Raw genomic sequence first — 17,934 nt, forward strand, 5'->3', positions numbered from 1 at the left:
GGTTTTACAACTTGAAGAATGTAATCAATGCCACCGAACTGCACATGTGCAAATTGCTAAGTTGGTGTATATATTGTGTATATTTTCTACACACACACACACACACACGCAGAAGAACTCATTTCATACAGGGATATTTCTACGAGAAAATGAATCAGTGAAAATGGCTGTGCTTACCACGTTAGGTGAGTTGTCAGCTTGGCCCTGGCCTGGGGAAGCAAAAGAAGAGTTTCAAATCCATGAAAATGCAGAGCTGACTTACAGCCTTAGAACTGTGTGTTCCTAGGCTGTTGTGATTTCTAGCTGATGGAGGGGGCAGGTGGTGGCGATGGTAAGCAGTGGGGGTGGCCCATGATCAGTTAAGGAATTTTACTTCTCCCAGAGTCTGTGGCCCAGAAGAATTAGTGCCAGAGGAGGGGCAGGAATAAAGCCACAGGAGGCCTCAGTCCACTTCTGAAGATTTCTACCCGTTCACAGGTCTTGATTTTTCCAAGATGCATTCTGAGGAACAGGATTCAGAGTCAAGGAGAGACAGTGAGACCTGCAGTACCCAGAGCACCCACAAGGCAGGGAAAAGCCTCAATGTCATGGGTTGAATTATTATGCCCCCTCAAAATATGTGTATCAATTTACCTGGGCCATGATTCCATGTCCTCCATTTTGTGATTATAATTTTATGTTAAAGAGAATTAGGGTAGGATTGTAACATGGTTAGTAAGGTCACATTCCTGATCCAATGTAAAGGGAGTTTCCCTGGGGTGTGGTCCACACCACTTTTTATTTTATCTTACAAAAGGTAAAAGGAAAGGGAAGCAAGCAGAGAGTTGCTTTCTCATATCACTGAGAAAGCAGTGTCGGGAGCAGAGCGCGTTCTTTGGATTCGGGGTCCCTGTGTGGAGGAGTTCCTAGTTGGGGGAAAGATTTACAAGAAGGCCAACAGAGAGAGAAAGCCTTACCCTGGAGCTGACGCCTTGAGTTTGGACTTTTAGCCTACTTCAGTGTAAGGAAATAAATTCTTCTTTGTTAAAGCCATCCACTTATGCTATTTCTGTTAGAGTAGCACTAGATGACTAAGACACTCACCAAGGGAGAATGCCCACATCCATAATAGAGGCAGGAGGGGAAGGAGTAAGGATGAGGAAATGGCTCCTGGAAACATGCCCATTTTACACAGGCCTGTTTGGCCTAGGCAGAGCAAGAATCACTCCTGGGGCTGTGTCTCAGGGAAAGTGTTAGGGTTGAATTGTGTCCGCCAGAAATGTGTTGTAAATCCTAGCCTCCATGCCTGTGGTTATAATCCCATTTGAAAATGGGTTGTCTTTGTTATATTAATGAGGCAGTATTATTAGTGTAGGGTGTATCTTGAGTCAGTCTCTTTTGAGGTTAAACAAACGAGAAGAGCAAAGATGGGGGAAGAGAGATGCCAAGCCACATGAAGATCACCCAGGAACAGAAGCTGAAAGAGGCAAGGACCTTCCTCCAGAGCCTGCAGAGAGAGAAAGCCTTCTCCTAGAGCCAGCATCCTGAATTTGGATTTCTAGCAGTGGTTAAGATTGTGGCTGGTATGAAAATGTCAGAAGCTTGAATACACCAGCTGTTCTTGGAAAACCTATGAGCAGTCCTACTCTGCCCTATAGGGTCGCTATGAGTTGGTAACGACTCAATTGCAGTTGGTTTTTTTTTTTTTTTTGGTCAAACTGAGAAAGTAAATTTCTGTTTGTTAAAGCCACCCACCTGTGGTATTACTGTAACAGCAGCCTTTGGACTTCTAGCCTCCTAAACTGAGAGAAATTAAATTTCTGTTTGTTAGGGCCACTCTTGTTTTTTGTGGTAATTTTGTCTACGTAACTAAGACAGAATTTGTTACTAAGAAGGGGTGGTGCTGCTCTAATGAAACCAGTAGAAACTGTTGAGTCTATCCTGACTCATAGCAGCCCTATAGGACAGAGAAGAACTGCCCCAAAAGATTTCCAAGGCTGTAAATCTTCATGGAAGCTGATGGCCACATTTTCCTCCCAGGGAACAGCTGATGGGTTCGAACCACCGGCCTTTCAGTCAGCAGCCGAGCGCTTTAACCACTATGCCACCAGGGCTCCCATTGCTGGTCTAACAAATACCTAAAAATTGGCAGTGGTTTTGGAATTAGTTAATGTTTAGAGGCTGGAAGAGTTTTAAGGCACCCAAAGCCTAGGTAGATTATTGGTAGAATTATGGATGTGAAAGGCAGTTCCGGTGAGGGCTCAGAAGGAAGTCAGGAGAGCTATAGAGAAAGCCTCAGTCATCTTAGAGAATACATGTGGCCCCAGAATGTCGCTGGAAATGTGAATGACAAATATGCTTCCGGTGAGGCTTTAAGAGAAAATAACGAACATGTGGTTGAACAATGGAGGAAAGGTGATGCTTTTTATGCAGTGGCAAGGGACTTGTCTGCATTATGTCCAAGTGTCTGGTGGAAGGTAGGACCTGTAAGTGATGAACTTGGGTATCTGTCTGATCAGATTTCTAAGCAAGGTCTTAAAGAGGCTGCATGGTTTCTTCTTGCTGCTTATAGTAAAATGTGAGAGGAAAGACAAAGACTTAAAAATGAACAGTTAGAGTGTGATGGATGGCTTTTGTATGGCCTTTCTCCCCATGGTCTTCTGACTTCCACCCAAGTGATTGGGTACAACTGTGCAAATAATGTAATTGTGGCCCATCAAAGGGATGGGTCAGTTTTGCTATTCAGCTAAGCTTAAAATGAGCCATCCCAGCAATGGGAGAGAGAGGATCTCACTACCACCAAGGAAGAAGAGCCAAGAATGAAATGTATCCTCTGGACCTGGGATCCCTGCACTGAGAAGCTCCTGGAACTAGAAGACAGAGAGAGAGAGAGACTTAACACTGAATATGGTGAGAAGTGGCAGGAGACACTGGCAGGAGAGACCAGCAGGAGACAGTGGGCTTTCCAGCTCACGGAGTGAAAAAGCTGAGAGCCTTTGGACAGGAGGTTTGCTGGAGAAGTAGGGTATCTCCAGGCACTTCATGGAGCTAGGTTTGCTGACTCATCAAGGGAGAAAGGTGAGTCCTTTCAGGCAGGAGGCTTGCTGGAGGAGTAGGGTGCCTCTAGGCACTTGGTGGAGCTGGGTTTGCAACCCAAAGAGCTGGAGCTGAGTGCCTTAGGGCAGAGGCTTACTGGGGAAGTGGGGTGCCTCAGAGCACCTCTTCAGCAGAGATTAAAGAGCCTTTGTAACAGTTGCCCGAGCAGGGTAGAGGATGAGGGGCCAGAGAAAGGTGTGTCTTTGAGCACAGCCGAGAAGAGGCTGTCCTGATGGAAGAACTGTATCTGAGCATTCCTCAACCTGAATTGTAACCTGTTACTTCCCTAATAAACCTCATAATCGTGAGTATTGTCTGTGAGTTCTGTGTGGCCATTTCAATGAATTATTGAACACAGCAGAGAAGTAGAGAGTGCTGTGGGAGGGAAGGTTGGTGTCAGAATTGGTAAAGATGACATAGAGAAGAGGCATGTCTGACCTCGGCCTCATAGGAATCAGCCTTGGGCTGTTGGTCTTGATTCTCCTTTCCCCTTGTGAAGTTAGAAGGGTTCAGATGCTGCCCCCACTCCATTTTTACAGTTGGTGTCAGAAACAGAATTTGTTCCAATAGCTCCAAACTCATAGAAACGTGGAAATTTGTAAGAGAAAGAACAAAGGGACTTGAGAAGTGAAACTTCTTAATCTTAGATGGTTATTTTGGTTATTGTTACCTGTAATGGCTGAAAGAAAAGTTATGCTGCAGCTAAGGGGAGAAAAGCCTCTTCTGGAGTGGCTCAGGGAAAGAGCCGGGCCAGATAAGCAAGATTATTGATAGGGGGCCATGGTCTAGTGGTTCCACCCAGTAAGAGGCCCAAGGCCATATGCGTGTGAATGGGAAAATAGTCAAGGGATGGAAAAATGAAATTTTGAATGTTTTATAAAAAATGGTTATGTTTTTAGGATTATGTGTTTAATTGAATGTACTGTGGATAGTGTGGAGCCCTGGTGGTACAGTGGTTAAGAGCACAGCTGCTAACCAAAAGGATGGCAGTTTGAACCTACCAGCTGCTCCTTAGAAATCCTATGGGGTGGCTGTACTCTGTCCTATAGGGCTGCTATGAGTCAGAGCTGACTGAACATGAATGGGTTTTTTATGTATAGAGAATGTTTCTGTTATCTAGTATTGTAAAACAGACCTGAGTGTTATGATAGAAATGAATGTTGGGTAGTATAGATTACAGAGAGTGTATAACCCCGCCTTCAGCCAATACTTGATTGGATATGCTGAAAGGGGGAATTAGAATTTGCCTGAAAGAGCCACAGGCTGTTGGTTTCAATGCAGTAAGTAGCCCTGTGCATACCTGAGCCCCACCTGAACCCTTTGGAGTCAGAAAATTTATATCTGAAAAGACATGCAGAGCCACCTACGACTGCTGAGCAAACAGGAGATTTGCATTTGAAGGAAGGACCTGCAGGATAAAAAAAAAAAGTGACTCTTTCGCTTTTTGAACTTTGAGCAAGTGGTTTGCTGTTGGTTGTGTCCAGGCAGGATAAGTCAGTGCTCATGAGAAGAAACCCCCTTGCAGGACTGGATGTTAAAGGCAGCTGGCAAGTAGACAGTATGCTTGCTTATGGTGACCGCCTGGGTCCACTGAATGTGTGGAAGTGGAGTAAGTACAGCAATGAATAAATGGACCGAGCTTGGACATGTTCCACTGGAGCCCATTGACCTAGCCTATGGGTACTTGGAATGAGTCAGAGGAAGGGCTGACTTCAGAAATTAAGGCAGTTGTGTGGACTCCCGAGTTTAGGGGTGGAGCCCACTGATGTAGCCCAAGGGGGCTTGAGATGAGAGAGGGATAATGGGCTACCTACTGCGACCCAACCCAACTTGGATAGCTTGAGATAAGCTGACCAGAACCTGACTGAATGCAGAGAAAGATGTTTGACAATGAGAGCTCACATAGATTGCTGCAATTTGATGGCTTGCCCTGGACTGGACTTTGCTTATGGATGCAGATGCTCAAAGTTGCAATGGGAACAGCAGATTCTTCAAGACCAAGGAAAATGCTTGTCTTCTCAGAGTACTTGTTTGGTAGGGATGGGCAGTTTAAGCATTGGGTATCTAAAATGGGGGGTGATAAAGGCATGAAGTGGCTGGCTTACACACTTCTGTGGGTGTGTTTACACTCTAAATGAGGGGGACAAGGGAGGATACCCACTGAATAGATTCCTCTTTTCCTGATGGGTCTGGGGAAGAGAGGATGGGGGAAGATGCTGATAGGATGATGATTCAGTTGTGAGTGTTTATTGTTAACAGGATTAATTGTGATTGTAAAAACTGTAGTTGTAGAAGTTATAAGTGTGAAAGAGCGGACTAAGGAGGAGGCACTGCTGGACTCGAGTATGGTGTTCAAAACCAAAGTCCCCTAAAGGTTTTGCTATTTGCTGACACTTCTTGAGGCTCAGAGCAAAGGAATAATCATCTCTCAGTTAAATTTTATCAGACACCAAAAAACCAAACAAAAAAGAACCCGTTGCTGTTGAGTCAATTCCGACTCATAGTGACCCTATAGGACAGAGTAGAACTCCTCCATAGGGTTTCCAAGGAGTGCCTGGTGCATTTGAACTGCCAATCTTTTGGTTACTAGCCATAGCTCTTAACCACTACTCCACCAGGGTTTCTTATCAGACACCAGCAAGGGTGAAACTGAGATGACTTTTGGAACACCTGACCAGACCAGATGGACACCTGCAGCAGACCTGAAAGACTGGTACCTGAGTAACCTTACCTTGAGAATTCTTTGACCTAACTGAAGAACTAATTGTTCATGACTGTTTTGGACTGGCAAAATAGTTGAGAGGGGGAACTTATCCTCAAGTATGAAAGAAGCATTGCTAGAAATGCTAGGGGGCGGCTTGCATTGCAATGGATACTTTTGTATGGCCTTTCTCCCAGTGGTTTTGTAACTCCCACCCAACTGATGCTGACAGTTCAAATCAGCCAGGCGCTCTGTGGAAACTCTATGGTGCAGTTTTACTCTGTCCTATAGGATTGCTATGAGTCAGAATCAACTCGATGGCAGTGGGTTTTTTTGGGTTTCTTACCCAAGTGATTGGGCAGGACTGTGCAAATGAGGTAATTGTGGCCCACCAAAGGGATTGGTCAGTTTTGCCATCCCGATTAGCTGTCCCAGTTTAGCCATCCCAGAGGTAGGAGAGAGAGGATCTCACTACCATCAAGGAAGAAAAGCGAAGAATGGAACACATCCTTTGGACCTGGGTTCCCTGCACTGAGAAACTCCTGGAACAAGAAGACAGAGAGAGAGAGAGAGTGGTATCACTGGGAATGATGAGAAGTGGTGGCAGAGAAATGGTGGTAGGCAAGACTGGTATGAGATGGCACACTGGCTTCCTAGCCAATGGACCGAGAAAGCTGAGTGCCTTTGGGCAGTAGGCTAGCTGGAAGAGTAGGTGGAGCTAGGTTTGTCAAACTACAGTGCTAGAGCTGAGTGTCTTTGGGCCAAAGCTTACTCGTCTACTGGCTTGCGTGCCTCAGGGCTCATATAGGTAGAGCTAAAAGACCTTTGCAACACTTGCCTGAGCAGGGCATAGGCTGAGGGACCAGCGTGTCTGTGAGCACAGCTGAGAAGAGGCTGTCCTAATGGAAGAACAGTATCCTGAGCATTCCTCAATCTGAATTGTAACCTGTTACTTCCCTAAAAAGCCCCATAATCCTGAGTATGGGCTGTTCATTCTGTGTGGCCATTTCAATGAATTATCGAACCAAGCAGAGAAGTAGAGAGTGCTGCAGGAGGGGTGGTTAGAGTTAGAATTGGTAAAGACGGCACAGAGAGGAGGCATATCTGACCTCTGCCTCATAGGAATCAGACTTGGGCTGTTGATCTTGATTTTCTTTTCTGTTGTCATGTTAGAGGAGGTCAGATGCTGTCCCCATGCCATTTTTACAGTTGTCATCAGAAATGGGATTTGTTCCAAAGGCTCCAAACTCATGGAAGCATCGGACTTTGTAAAACAAAGAACGAAAGGGTTTGGGAAGTGAAACTTTTTAATCTTAGATGGTTACTTTGGTTGATGCTACTGTAATGTCTGAAAGGAAAGTTATGCTGCAGGTGAGGGGAGAAACGCTGCTTCTAGAGCGTGGGAAGCAGGACTTTCTAGGTTTCAAGTGGTCAGGCCATGGTCTCCTAGATCTCAAAGGGTGGAAGCTACAGCCTTCTAGGTTTCAAAGAGTCTAATGTTGGCCAACTCATTTCTGGAGTGTGGTGCTCCTGGGCCCCTGACCAAAGCTGGGGGGGTGGGGCTGCCATGCCCAAAGGGCAGAACAGTAGGGTTTTTGGGGGCTGAGGTCTCCACTCATATGAACTAGGAGAATGGGGCTTCCCAAAGCTGAGGGAACAGAGTTGCCATCCCAGTGTGCCTTGAAGGTGGAGCTGAAGCCCAGGGCCAAGGGACCCCTACCCACCATCCAGAAAATGGACAATAGCCAAAGACTGGAGGGTGGGACCATTGCCCAGAAGGTCTCAGAGAACAGAGGGTTATTTTTCAAGCCTTGAGAGCTAATGTAAATTTTTCTCCTGGGTTTTGGACTTGCTTGATGCCTGTTATCTCTTCTTTCCCTTTAATTCCTCCCATTTGTAGTGGAAATGTCTACCTTGTGCCTGTTTCACCATTGTACTTTGGAAAGAGAAAACTTGTATTCTAGATTTGACACGTTCACAGAGGAAGAGGAATTTTGCCCCAGGATGGAATATGCCTAAAGCCTCACCCATATTTGGTTTAGATCGTTCAGAAGATGAGATTTCGGACTTGGAGTAGATTTATGGCTTTTGGGATGATGTGATGGGGTGAATGTGTTTTGCATGTGGCAAGGACGTGAAATTTTGGGGGCAAAATTGTGGAATATTATGGGTTGAATTGTGTCCCCTCAAAATATGTGTTGTGAATTCTAACCCCTATGACTGTTGTTATAATCTCATTTAGGAATGAGTTGTCTTTATTATATTAATGAGGCAGGATTAGTGTAGGGTGTACCTTGAGTCAATCTCTTTTCACATATTGAAGAGTTTAAACACACAAGCAAGCAGAGATGGGGAAAGAGAGATGGTAGGCCACAGGAAGATTGCCGTGAAGCAGAAGCTCAAAGACACAAGGACCTATATCCAGGGCCTGCACAGAGAGAGCTAACAGCCTGAATTCAGACTTCTAGCCTCCTAAACTGTGAGAAAATAGATTTGTTTGTAAAGCCACCCACATGTGGTATTTGTGGTAATTCTGTGTAGATAATTAAGACAGGAACCTTTTGAGGTGAGGAAGGGTATGAATACCTATGCTAGCTTACCGCTGAGAAACAAAGATTCCTCTGTAAAAATTCAGAAGGCAGGGAGTGGTTTGGGAATCCAGGATTCTCTGCTAGGGCAGGGCATGTGGTGGATCTCACCAGCTTTCACTGGATGAGTGGCTTTCCTTACTGTGGTTGGATGCTGAGTGTTTGAGCTCTGTTTGATCTAAATAAATATCAGACACTGTGACTGCTATTCCCAAGTATAGGAACGTTGCTCTCTGAATTGGGAAGGACACTTTCAGCAGATAACGTCTCAATGTTCATTTACTCCACAATTGGTACCACCTTTCCTTTAGGGCCTTGTTTTTTTCAATCTAACCACTATCCCTTCTAGTGTTAACTCCTTTCCATTTGCTAAATGTGCATATTTTTTGCTGTTGTTGCTATTGGTACGTGTCATTGAGTCGATTTTTGACCCACAGCAACCCCACGTGACAGCGTGGAGCTGCCCCATAGGGTTTTCTAGGCCGTAAAAAAAAAAAAAAATTTTTTTTTTTAATCTTTTTGGGAGCAGATTGCCAGGTCCCTCTCCTGTGGAGCAACTTGGTGGGCTCTAACCACTAACCTTTCAGTTAGCAGCCTAGGGTTTTACCAAGGCTCCTTAGATGTGCACATTTAGGTCCATTGTTTATCATCTGCTTTTGAGCCTACTTCTACCCTAAGACCTTCCCCCTTAGGTTTTCCCAAGAAGTAGATACTGTTTTTTTTCTTCACTTAATTTGTTGTCAAGAGGTCTTTTGGTTGTGTCTGCTTTCTCTTAGATTCAGTTCCTGTCCTATCCCTCCCTCCTCTGCAACTGTGGTTGCCAGAGCACCTGGCTTGCTTTCTCCTGCTGCTGCTTTCATTTTCTCATTTGTTTTGCTTTTGGACCCTGGCTTCCCTGACTGGGGAACAGAAGAACATAATTGAGTATTCCCCCTCTAGATGCAGATAAGGATGGGAATATCCATGTCCAAGAGACAATGGGGTACAGGGACCATGAAGACCAGAGAGGCAGAGACCCGCAGGTATTAGTGTTGAGAAATAGGTGTTTAAGAAGGAGGAAGAGGAGGCCCAGGCCCAGAGGCAGAGGTGGAGAAGAGTTCTTTCCCTCTCCTAAGCATGGTGGTTAGCCTTGGAGGAAGCAGAACACGAGGAAAGGCATCATACCTGCCCGTGTTTCTGATACACAGAAAGCACACCAGGGCTGCTATCAGAGCAACCCCAGCCAGTACTCCAACCACGACACCAGCAAGGGCCCCACCTGAGAGGCCAGATCTTGAAGCAGAATCATCATCTGTCATGGGAAGAAAAAAGAAAGTAAATAATTTTACAGTGGGTGTGCCCTGGGAAACAACTCCAAACATGGAGTCTGTACTTGTTCCGTCGAGGAGTAGTTTTCATAGAAGGTCACCTTGAGGCAGTTGGCAGACTGTACCCTTTTTCTCTATTACTGTGTTTCTGGGTTGGTGATACATCTTGTCTCAATTTCATCCTGGCCTTTCTACACTCAGATATTTTTGAGGCTTTGGAAATGTGAGAAAGGCTGATGGCTATTTTTGTGTTATTAGAACTTCCTTCTTGACTTCCTATCTCTTTGTGGTTACATCTTTTTTTTTTTTGGCTGTTTTTTTTTTTTTTTAGTTTTTATTGTGCTTTAAGTGAAAGTTTACAAATCAAGTCAGCCTCTCATACAAAACTTTATATACACCTTGCTATATGCTCCTAGTTGCTCTCCCCATAATGAGACAGTACACTCCTTCTCTCCACCCTGTTTCCGTGTCTATTCAGCCAGCTTCTATCCCCCTCTGCCTTCTCATCTCCCCTCCAGACAGGAGCTGCCCAAGTAGTCTCACGTGTTTACTTGATCTAAGAAGCTCACTCCTCACCAGTATCATTTTCTATCCCATAGTCCAGTCCAATCCCTGTCTGAAGAGTTGGCTTCAGGAATGGTTCCAGTCTTGGGCTATCAGAAGGTCTGGCGATCATGACCTCCGGGGGCCTTCTGGTCTCAGTCAGATCATTAAGTCTGGTTTTTTTCACAAGAATTTGAGCTCTGCATCCCAGTGCCGTCCTGCTCCCTCAGGGGTTCTCCGTTGTGTTCCTTGTCAGGGCACTCATTGGCACTATCTAGTCCTTCTGGTCTCAGGCTGATGTAGTCTCTCATTTACATGGCCTTTCTGTGTCTTGGGCTCATAATTACCTTGTGTCTGGTGTTCTCCATTCTTCTTTGCTCCAGGTGGTTTGAGACCAATTGATGCATCTTAGATGGCCGCTTGCTAGCATTTAAGACCCCAGACACCACTTTCCAAAGTGGTGTGCAGAATGTTTTCTTAAGCAGTATTTTTATGCCAGTTGACCTAGATGTCCCCTGAAACCGTGGTCCCCAAACCCCCGCCCCTGCTACTCTGGCCTTGGAAGTGTTCGTTTATTCAGGAAACTTCTTTGCTTTTGGTTTAGTCCAATTGTGCTGACCTCTCCTGTGTGTGTGTTGTCTTTCCCTTCACCTAAAATAGTTCCTGCCTACTATCTAACTAGTGAAAACCCCTCTTTCTCCCTCCCTCCCCACTCTGGTAACCATCAAAGAATATTTTCTTCTCTGTTTAAACTATTTTTTGCGTTCTTATAATAGTGGTCTCATACAATATTTGTCCTTTTGCAACTGACTCATTTCACTCAGCATAATGCCTTCCAGGTTCCTCCATGTTATGAAATGGTTCACAGATTCCTCACTGTTCTTTATCGATGCATAGTATTCCATTGTGTGAATATACCATCATTTATTTATCCATTCATCCATTGATGGGCACCGTGGTTGCTTCCATCTTTTTGCTATTGTAAAGAGTGCTGCAATGAATATGGGTGTGCATATATCTGTTTGTGTAAAGGCTCTTATTTCTCTAGGATATATTCCAAGGAGTGAGATTGCTGGATTGTATGGTAGTTCTACTTATAGCTTTTAAAACGTGCCAAATAAGTTTCCAAAGTGGTTGTACCATTTTACATTCCCACCAGCAGGGCATAAATGTTCCAATCTCTCCACAGCCTCTCCAAAATTTATTATTTTGTGTTTTTTGGGTTAATGCCAGCCTTGTTGGAATGAGATGGAATCTCATTGTCGTTTTGATTTACATTTCTCTAACGGCTAATGATCGTGAACATTTCCTCATGTATCCGTTAGCTACCTGAAGGTCTTCTTCAGTGAAGTGTCTGTTCATATCCTTTGCCCATTTTTTAATTGGGTTCTTTGTCTTTTTGTTGTTGAGTTTTTGCGGTATCATGTAGATTTTAGAGATCGGAAGCTGATCGGAAACGTCATAGCTAAAAACTTTCTCCCAGTTTGTAGATAATCTTTTTACCCTTTTGGTGAAGTCTTTGGAGGAGCATAGGTGTTTGATTTTTTTAGAAGTTCCCAGTTATCTAGTTTCTCTTCTGGTGTTTGTGCATTGTTAGTAATGTTTTGTATACTGCTTATGCCATGTTGTCCCTATTTTTTCTTCCATAATCTTTATCATTTTAGATTTTATATTTAGGTCTTTGATCCATTTTGAGGTAGTTTTTGTGCATGGTGTGAGGTATGGGTCTTGTTTTATTTTTTTGCAGATGGATATCCAGTTAAGTCAGCACCATTTGTTAAACAGACTGTCTTTTCCCCATTTAACTGACTTTGGGACTTAGTGAAGTACCAGCTGCTCATATGTGGATGAATTTATGTCTCGATTCTCAATTCTGTTCCATTGGTTTATGTATCTATTGTACCAGGTAGTGTGAGGCCTCCCACTTTGTTCTTCTTTTTCGGTGGTGCTTTACTTATCTGGGGCCTCTTTCCCTTCCATGTGAAGTTGGTGATTTGTTTTTCCATCTCATTAAAAAATGTCCTTGGAATTTGGATCAGAATTGCACTGTATCTATAGATCGCTTTTGGTAGAATAGAAATTTTTACAATGTTAAGTCTTCCTATCCATAAGCAAGGTATGTTTTTCCACTTATGTAGGTCTCTTTTGTTTTCTTGCAGTAGTGTCTTGTAGTTTTCTTTGTATAGGTCTTTTACATCTTTGGTAAGATTTATTCCTAAGTATTTTATCTTTTTGAGAGCTACTGTAAATGGTATTGATTTGGTGATTTCCTCTTCGATGTTCTCTTTGTTGGTGTAGAGGAATCCAATGGATTTTTGTATGTTTATCTTGAATCTTGATACTCTGATGAACTCTTCTATTAGTTTCAGTAGTTTTCTTGAGGATCCTTTAGTGTTTTCTATGTATAAGATCATGTCCTCTGCACATAGAGACACTTTTACTTCTTCCTTACCAATGTGGATGCCCTTTATTTCTTTATGTAGTCTGATTTTCTTTTTTTATGGTGCCTTTACCTGGTTTTGGTATCAGGGATATGCTGGCTTCATAGAATGAGTATTGGAGTATTCTATCCTTTTCTATGTTCTGAGTTATTTTTAGCAGTAGTGGTGCTAACTACTCTCTGAAAGTTTGGTAAAACTCTCTAGTGAAGCCATCAGGGCCATGCCTTTTTTTTGTTGTTGTTGGGAGTTTTTAAATTACCTTTTTAATCTCTTCTTTTGTTATGAGTTTATTTAGTTGTTCTACCTCTGTTTGTGTTAGCTCAGTTAGGTAGTGTGTTTCTAGAAATTCATCCATTTCTTCTAGGTTTTCAAATTTGTTAGAGTACAATTTTTTGTAGTAATCTGATATGATTCTTTTAATTTCAATTGGGTCTTTTGTGATTTCACCGACCTAATTTTTTTGGGGGGGTATTTGCTTCCTCTTCTGTTTTTCTTTTGTCAGTTTGGCCAATGGTTTATCAATTTTGTGGATGTTTTCAAAGAACCAGCTTTTGGTCTTGTTAATTCTTTCAATTGTTTTTCTGTTCTCTATTTCATTTAATTCTGCTCTAATTTTTATTATTTGCTTTCTTTTGGTGCTTGAGGGTTTCTTTTGTTGCTCTCTTTGTATTTGTTCAAGTCGTAGGGATAATTCTTTGATTTTGGCCCTTTCTTCTTTTTTTAATGTGTGCATTTATTGATATAAACTGACCTCCGAGCACTGCTTTTGCTGTGTCCCAAAGGTTCTGATAGAAGAGTTTTCATTCTCATTGGATTCTATGAATTTCTTTATTCCATCCTTAACATTTTCTATAACTCAGTGTTTTTTGAGCAGGGTATTGTTCAGTTTCCAAATGTTTGATTTCTTTTCCTTGATTTTTCTGTTATTGATTTCTACTTTTATGGTCTTATGGTCAGAGAAGATGCTTTGTAATATTTCAGAGTTTTGGGTTTTGTTAAGGTATGCTTTATGGCCTAACATGTGGCCTATTCTAGAGAATGTTCCATGTGTGCTGGAAAAGAAAGTATACTTGGCTGCTGTTGGGTGGAGTGTTCTGTGTATGTCTGTGAGGTCGAGTTGGTTGATTATCACATTTAGATCTTCAATGTCTTTATTGAGCTTCTTTCTGGATATTCTATCCTTTACCTAAAGTGGTGTGTTGAAGTCTCCTACTATTATTGTGGAGCTGTCTATCTCACTTCTCAATGCTGTTTAGCGTTTGTTTTATGTATCTTGAAGCCCTATCATTGGGTGTGTAAATATTTAATATGGTTATATCCTTCTGGTGTATTGTCCCTTTATTCATTATATAGTGTCCTTCCTTATCCTTTGTGGTGGATTTAACTTTAAAGTCTATTTTGTCAGAAATTAATATTGCCACTCCTGCTATTTTTTGATTGTTGTTTACTTGATATATATTTTTTTCCATCCCTTGAGTTTTAGCTTGTTTGTGTCTCTAAATGTAAGGTGTGCCCTTTGTAGGGAGCATATAGACGGATCATGTTTTTTATCCATTCTGCCACTTTCTATCTCTTTATTGGTGCATTTAGTCCATTTATATTCAGGATAATTATGGATAGGTATGTGTTTACTGCTGTCATTTTGATGTCTTATGTGTGATTGACAGTTTCTTTTTTCCACTTTTTTTTTGTGCTGAGTAGTTATCTTTATATTTTGTCTTTTCCTCTTTGTTGTTGTTGCTGATTTTGTTTTTGATGAGTATGTTTTTCTTTTGTTTTACTTTATTTTGATGAGTAGTATTGTTAATGTCCTTTGTGGTTACCTTAATATTAACCACTTTTTTTTTCTAAGTTTAAACCTAACTTTTATTTGTTTATATCGCCTTGACTCCCTCTCCGTATGAAAGATCTATGACTACATTTCCTAGCCTCTCTTTATTGTTTTAATGTTGTCTTCTTTTACATAATGACACAGCCTTTTCCCTGTTTTGAGCTTTTTTTAATCTTGATTTATTTTTGTGATTTCCCTATCTGGGTTGACATCTGATTGCTCTGTCCAGTGTTGTAGTCTTTGTTTGATATCTGATATTATTGATTTTCTAACCAAAGAACTTCTTTTAGTATTTCTTGTAGTTTTGGTTTGGTTTTTTGAATTCCCTAAACTTCTGTTTAACTGGAAATATCCTAATTTTGCCTTCATATTTGAGAGATAGTTTTGCTGGATATATGATTCTTGGCTGGCAATTTTTTTCCTTCAATGCTTTATATAAGTCATCCCATTGCCTTCTTGCCTGTGTAGTTTCTGCAGAGTAAAACCAAAAAAAACAATTCTTGTTGACTCTCTTTTGTAGGTTTCTTTTTGTTTTTCTCTAGCCACTCTTAAAATTCTCTATCTTTGGTTTTGCAAGTTTGAGCATAACATGTCTTGGAGACTTTTGCTTGAGGTCTACCTTATGTGGAGTTTGGTGAGCATCTTGGATAGATATCTTCTCAACTTTTGTGATATCAGGAATGTTTTCAGCCAACAAGTCTTCAACAATTCTCTATGTATTTTCTGTTATTCCTCCCTGTTCTGGTATCTGGTACTCAGGTCACTCGTAGGTTATTTCTCTTGATAGAGTCCCACATGATTCTTAGGGTTTCTTCATTTTTTTAAATTCTTTTATCTGATCTTTCTTTGCATATATTTGTGCCCAAGCATTTTATCTTCTATCTCACTAATTCTGCCTTCCACTTCCTCAATTCTGCTCCTCTGACTTTCTATTGAGTTGTCTAATTCTGTAATTTTATTGTTAATCTTCTGAATTTTTGATTGCTGTCTCTCTATGGATTCTTGCAGTCTATTAAATTTTTCATTATGTTCTTGAATAACCTTTTGAATTTCTCCAACTGCTTTATCTGTGTGTTTCTGGACTTGTTCTTTGTTTTGCCTCATATCCTTCTTGATCTCTTTCCTGATGTCTTGCAGAGTTCTGTATATTAATCTTTTGTATTCTGCATCTTGTAATTCCAGGAAGGCAACTTCATCCCAGAAGATTCTTTGATTCTTTGCTTTGAGAGCTTGTTGAAGCGATCATGTTCTGCTTCTTTATGTGATTTTATATTGAGTGTTGTCTCTGAGCCATCTATAAATTATTGTATTAGTTTATTTTATGTTTGCTTACTGTATTCTAGCTTCTTGCTTTATTTTGTTTTGATATGCCCAAATACGCTGCTTGAGTGAGCTAGCTTGATTATTTTTGTCTTATAAGCTCTAACGTCCTGTCACTAGATGGTTAGAGCTGTTATCAGGTATATGAGCCCAAGAGTTCATTAACTTTATTTGTATGGATTGACCGGGTAGTTGGTCATCAAGTGTGTGGTACAGGCTCTGTCCTACAGTCTTAGAGGGGCAGGGGTGATTGGTGTAGGTACAGGTATCTGGTTGTAGTAGGGGGTCACACTCTCAATAAGACAAGGGCCTGACATCCATCCCCTAAGTGTCTGTGAGGAAAGCGTGTCCCTGTTCCCTAGAGCACACAGGTGGGTGGGTTCTGCAGCTGAACCATGGGCACCCAATGGTTTTGTTTGTAATGACTGGGAGTTACTACTTATCCTTGGACCCCTGTCATGAGTAGCTAGGTGACATGGGTGGATCCACCAGTCCTTAGGCCCCTGATGTGGGTAGGTGAGGACCCTGTTTAATAGGCAAAGCAGAGTCAGACATCATACACCCACATCTCCACTTCACAGCTGAAACAGTTGCAGTCTGCCAACAAGGGCCTATTGTCTTTAAATGGACTGATACAGGTCTGTGCAGGGGTGAAAAGCATTCAAAGTCCACAGACCATTTGTGCCTGGATAAGATCTGCTTCTCTTCTGAGTTCCCCAGGTTAGTGGAACTGGCAGATTATCTTTTCCCCTAACTGTGAATTTATTCCTTCTCCAAGGCCAGAAGAATGGCCCAGGGTATGCAACAAGGCCTATCACAGGCCCAGAGAAATTGACAGCCACCGAACCTAGCTTCAGTGCTGGTGCCGTGGTAAAATAATTGCAAGTACTTAACTTTTGCTGAGAACACCGTTCTTCTCTGGTTCCAAAGTTGTGAGTACGCTATGTGGCTTACTGTCTCTCCCTGAGCAAACCACATCTGGAATGCTAACACCAGTCCCTCCGTGGTTGCTCCAGGGAATGGTGCCTGAGGATTCCCGGTGACTCAGGTCTGGCAACTCCTCACTGCTTCTGAACCATCTCTCCCTCCCCCTGCCACTCAGTCTGTTTTATAACTTTGCGTTTGATGTTCAGGGTTCCTAGTTTGTCATACATATAATTGTTTCACTTGTTTTTTTTGGGTGTTTTCTGTAAGAGGGATCACTGGAAGCATCTGAGTACTCCGCCGTCTTGGCCCTGCCTCTTGTAGTTACATCTTGTTCTCAGTTTTCCACGTGTGGCAGCCATGAATATGTACCTCTCAGATCTCCTGAGGTGAGAATTTAATTGACTGAAGACCCTGAATAAAGCTCTCTGAATTCCCTGCCTTGTTTATGCAGAGACCTCGTTTCCCACAGAGTCTAGCAAGGGTGCTAAAGGAGGCCCCTTTCTGGGAGACAGATTCTTCTAATAGGTGATTAGCTCAAGAACTTCCCTCTGGCCTTTGGAAATGCTCTTAGAACTACACTGCAAGGTAAAACTTCCTTCCTTCCCTTTCTCCACAGGAATCAGATCTGCATCCCTATCTGGGATTCTCCCAGGCTCCTCCAGCTCCTGTCCCATTACCCTCACAGGCATTTTCACTAATAAAGATCTTGCTTGTCTGATGACACTCTCACAGCTTCTTGGGACAAGAACTCACATACCAGACTTGAAATTTTGCATTTAATTATTTTTTAAATAATTTTTCTTTTTTTTTAAATCTCATTTAATAGCGTTTTTCTTCAGTCAAATTTCCAATGTTGATATTGAATGTGTAACAGTTAATCTATCTACCAGGGACATTATTCCAGTCACTATAATGTCTGTATATTTTAATCCAGATTTGTGTAAATTAATTTCGAATTATGTAATTTTTTTTTTTACTCTTTAAAAGAATCAGTAATTATAGCATCAGACGACTGGCACAGAAAGGCCATTCAATATGTATTTTTAAATGTTTTGTTCAAGAAAGCTGTCATGGATTGAATTATGTCCCCCCTCCCCAAAATGTGTGTATCAACTTGGTTAGGCAATGCTTCCCCGTATCGAGTGGTTGTCCTCAATTTTGTGATTGTAATTTTATGTTAAAAGGATCAGGTGGGATAGTA

General features: G+C 42.0%; 1 protein-coding gene across 5 annotated transcripts in view; it reads right to left on the bottom strand.

The window, feature by feature from the left end:
- Nucleotides 1–17,934, bottom strand: part of LOC100672304 (carcinoembryonic antigen-related cell adhesion molecule 21-like) — a 63,202-nt gene that overhangs the window by 8,653 nt on the left and 36,615 nt on the right. For 4 of the 5 annotated variants that reach the window (XM_023543099.2, XM_023543098.2, XM_023543095.2 and 1 more), the window contains one exon: nucleotides 9,529–9,655. In XM_023543099.2, coding sequence (XP_023398867.1) covers nucleotides 9,529–9,655 — 127 coding nt within the window. Of the gene's footprint in view, nucleotides 1–177; nucleotides 210–9,528; nucleotides 9,656–17,934 lie in introns of all 5 variants that reach the window. The other variant, XM_023543097.2, reaches the window with a different exon arrangement.

Source organism: Loxodonta africana, chromosome 11 (genome assembly GCF_030014295.1).
Source record: "Loxodonta africana isolate mLoxAfr1 chromosome 11, mLoxAfr1.hap2, whole genome shotgun sequence".
Taxonomy (NCBI): domain Eukaryota; kingdom Metazoa; phylum Chordata; class Mammalia; order Proboscidea; family Elephantidae; genus Loxodonta; species Loxodonta africana.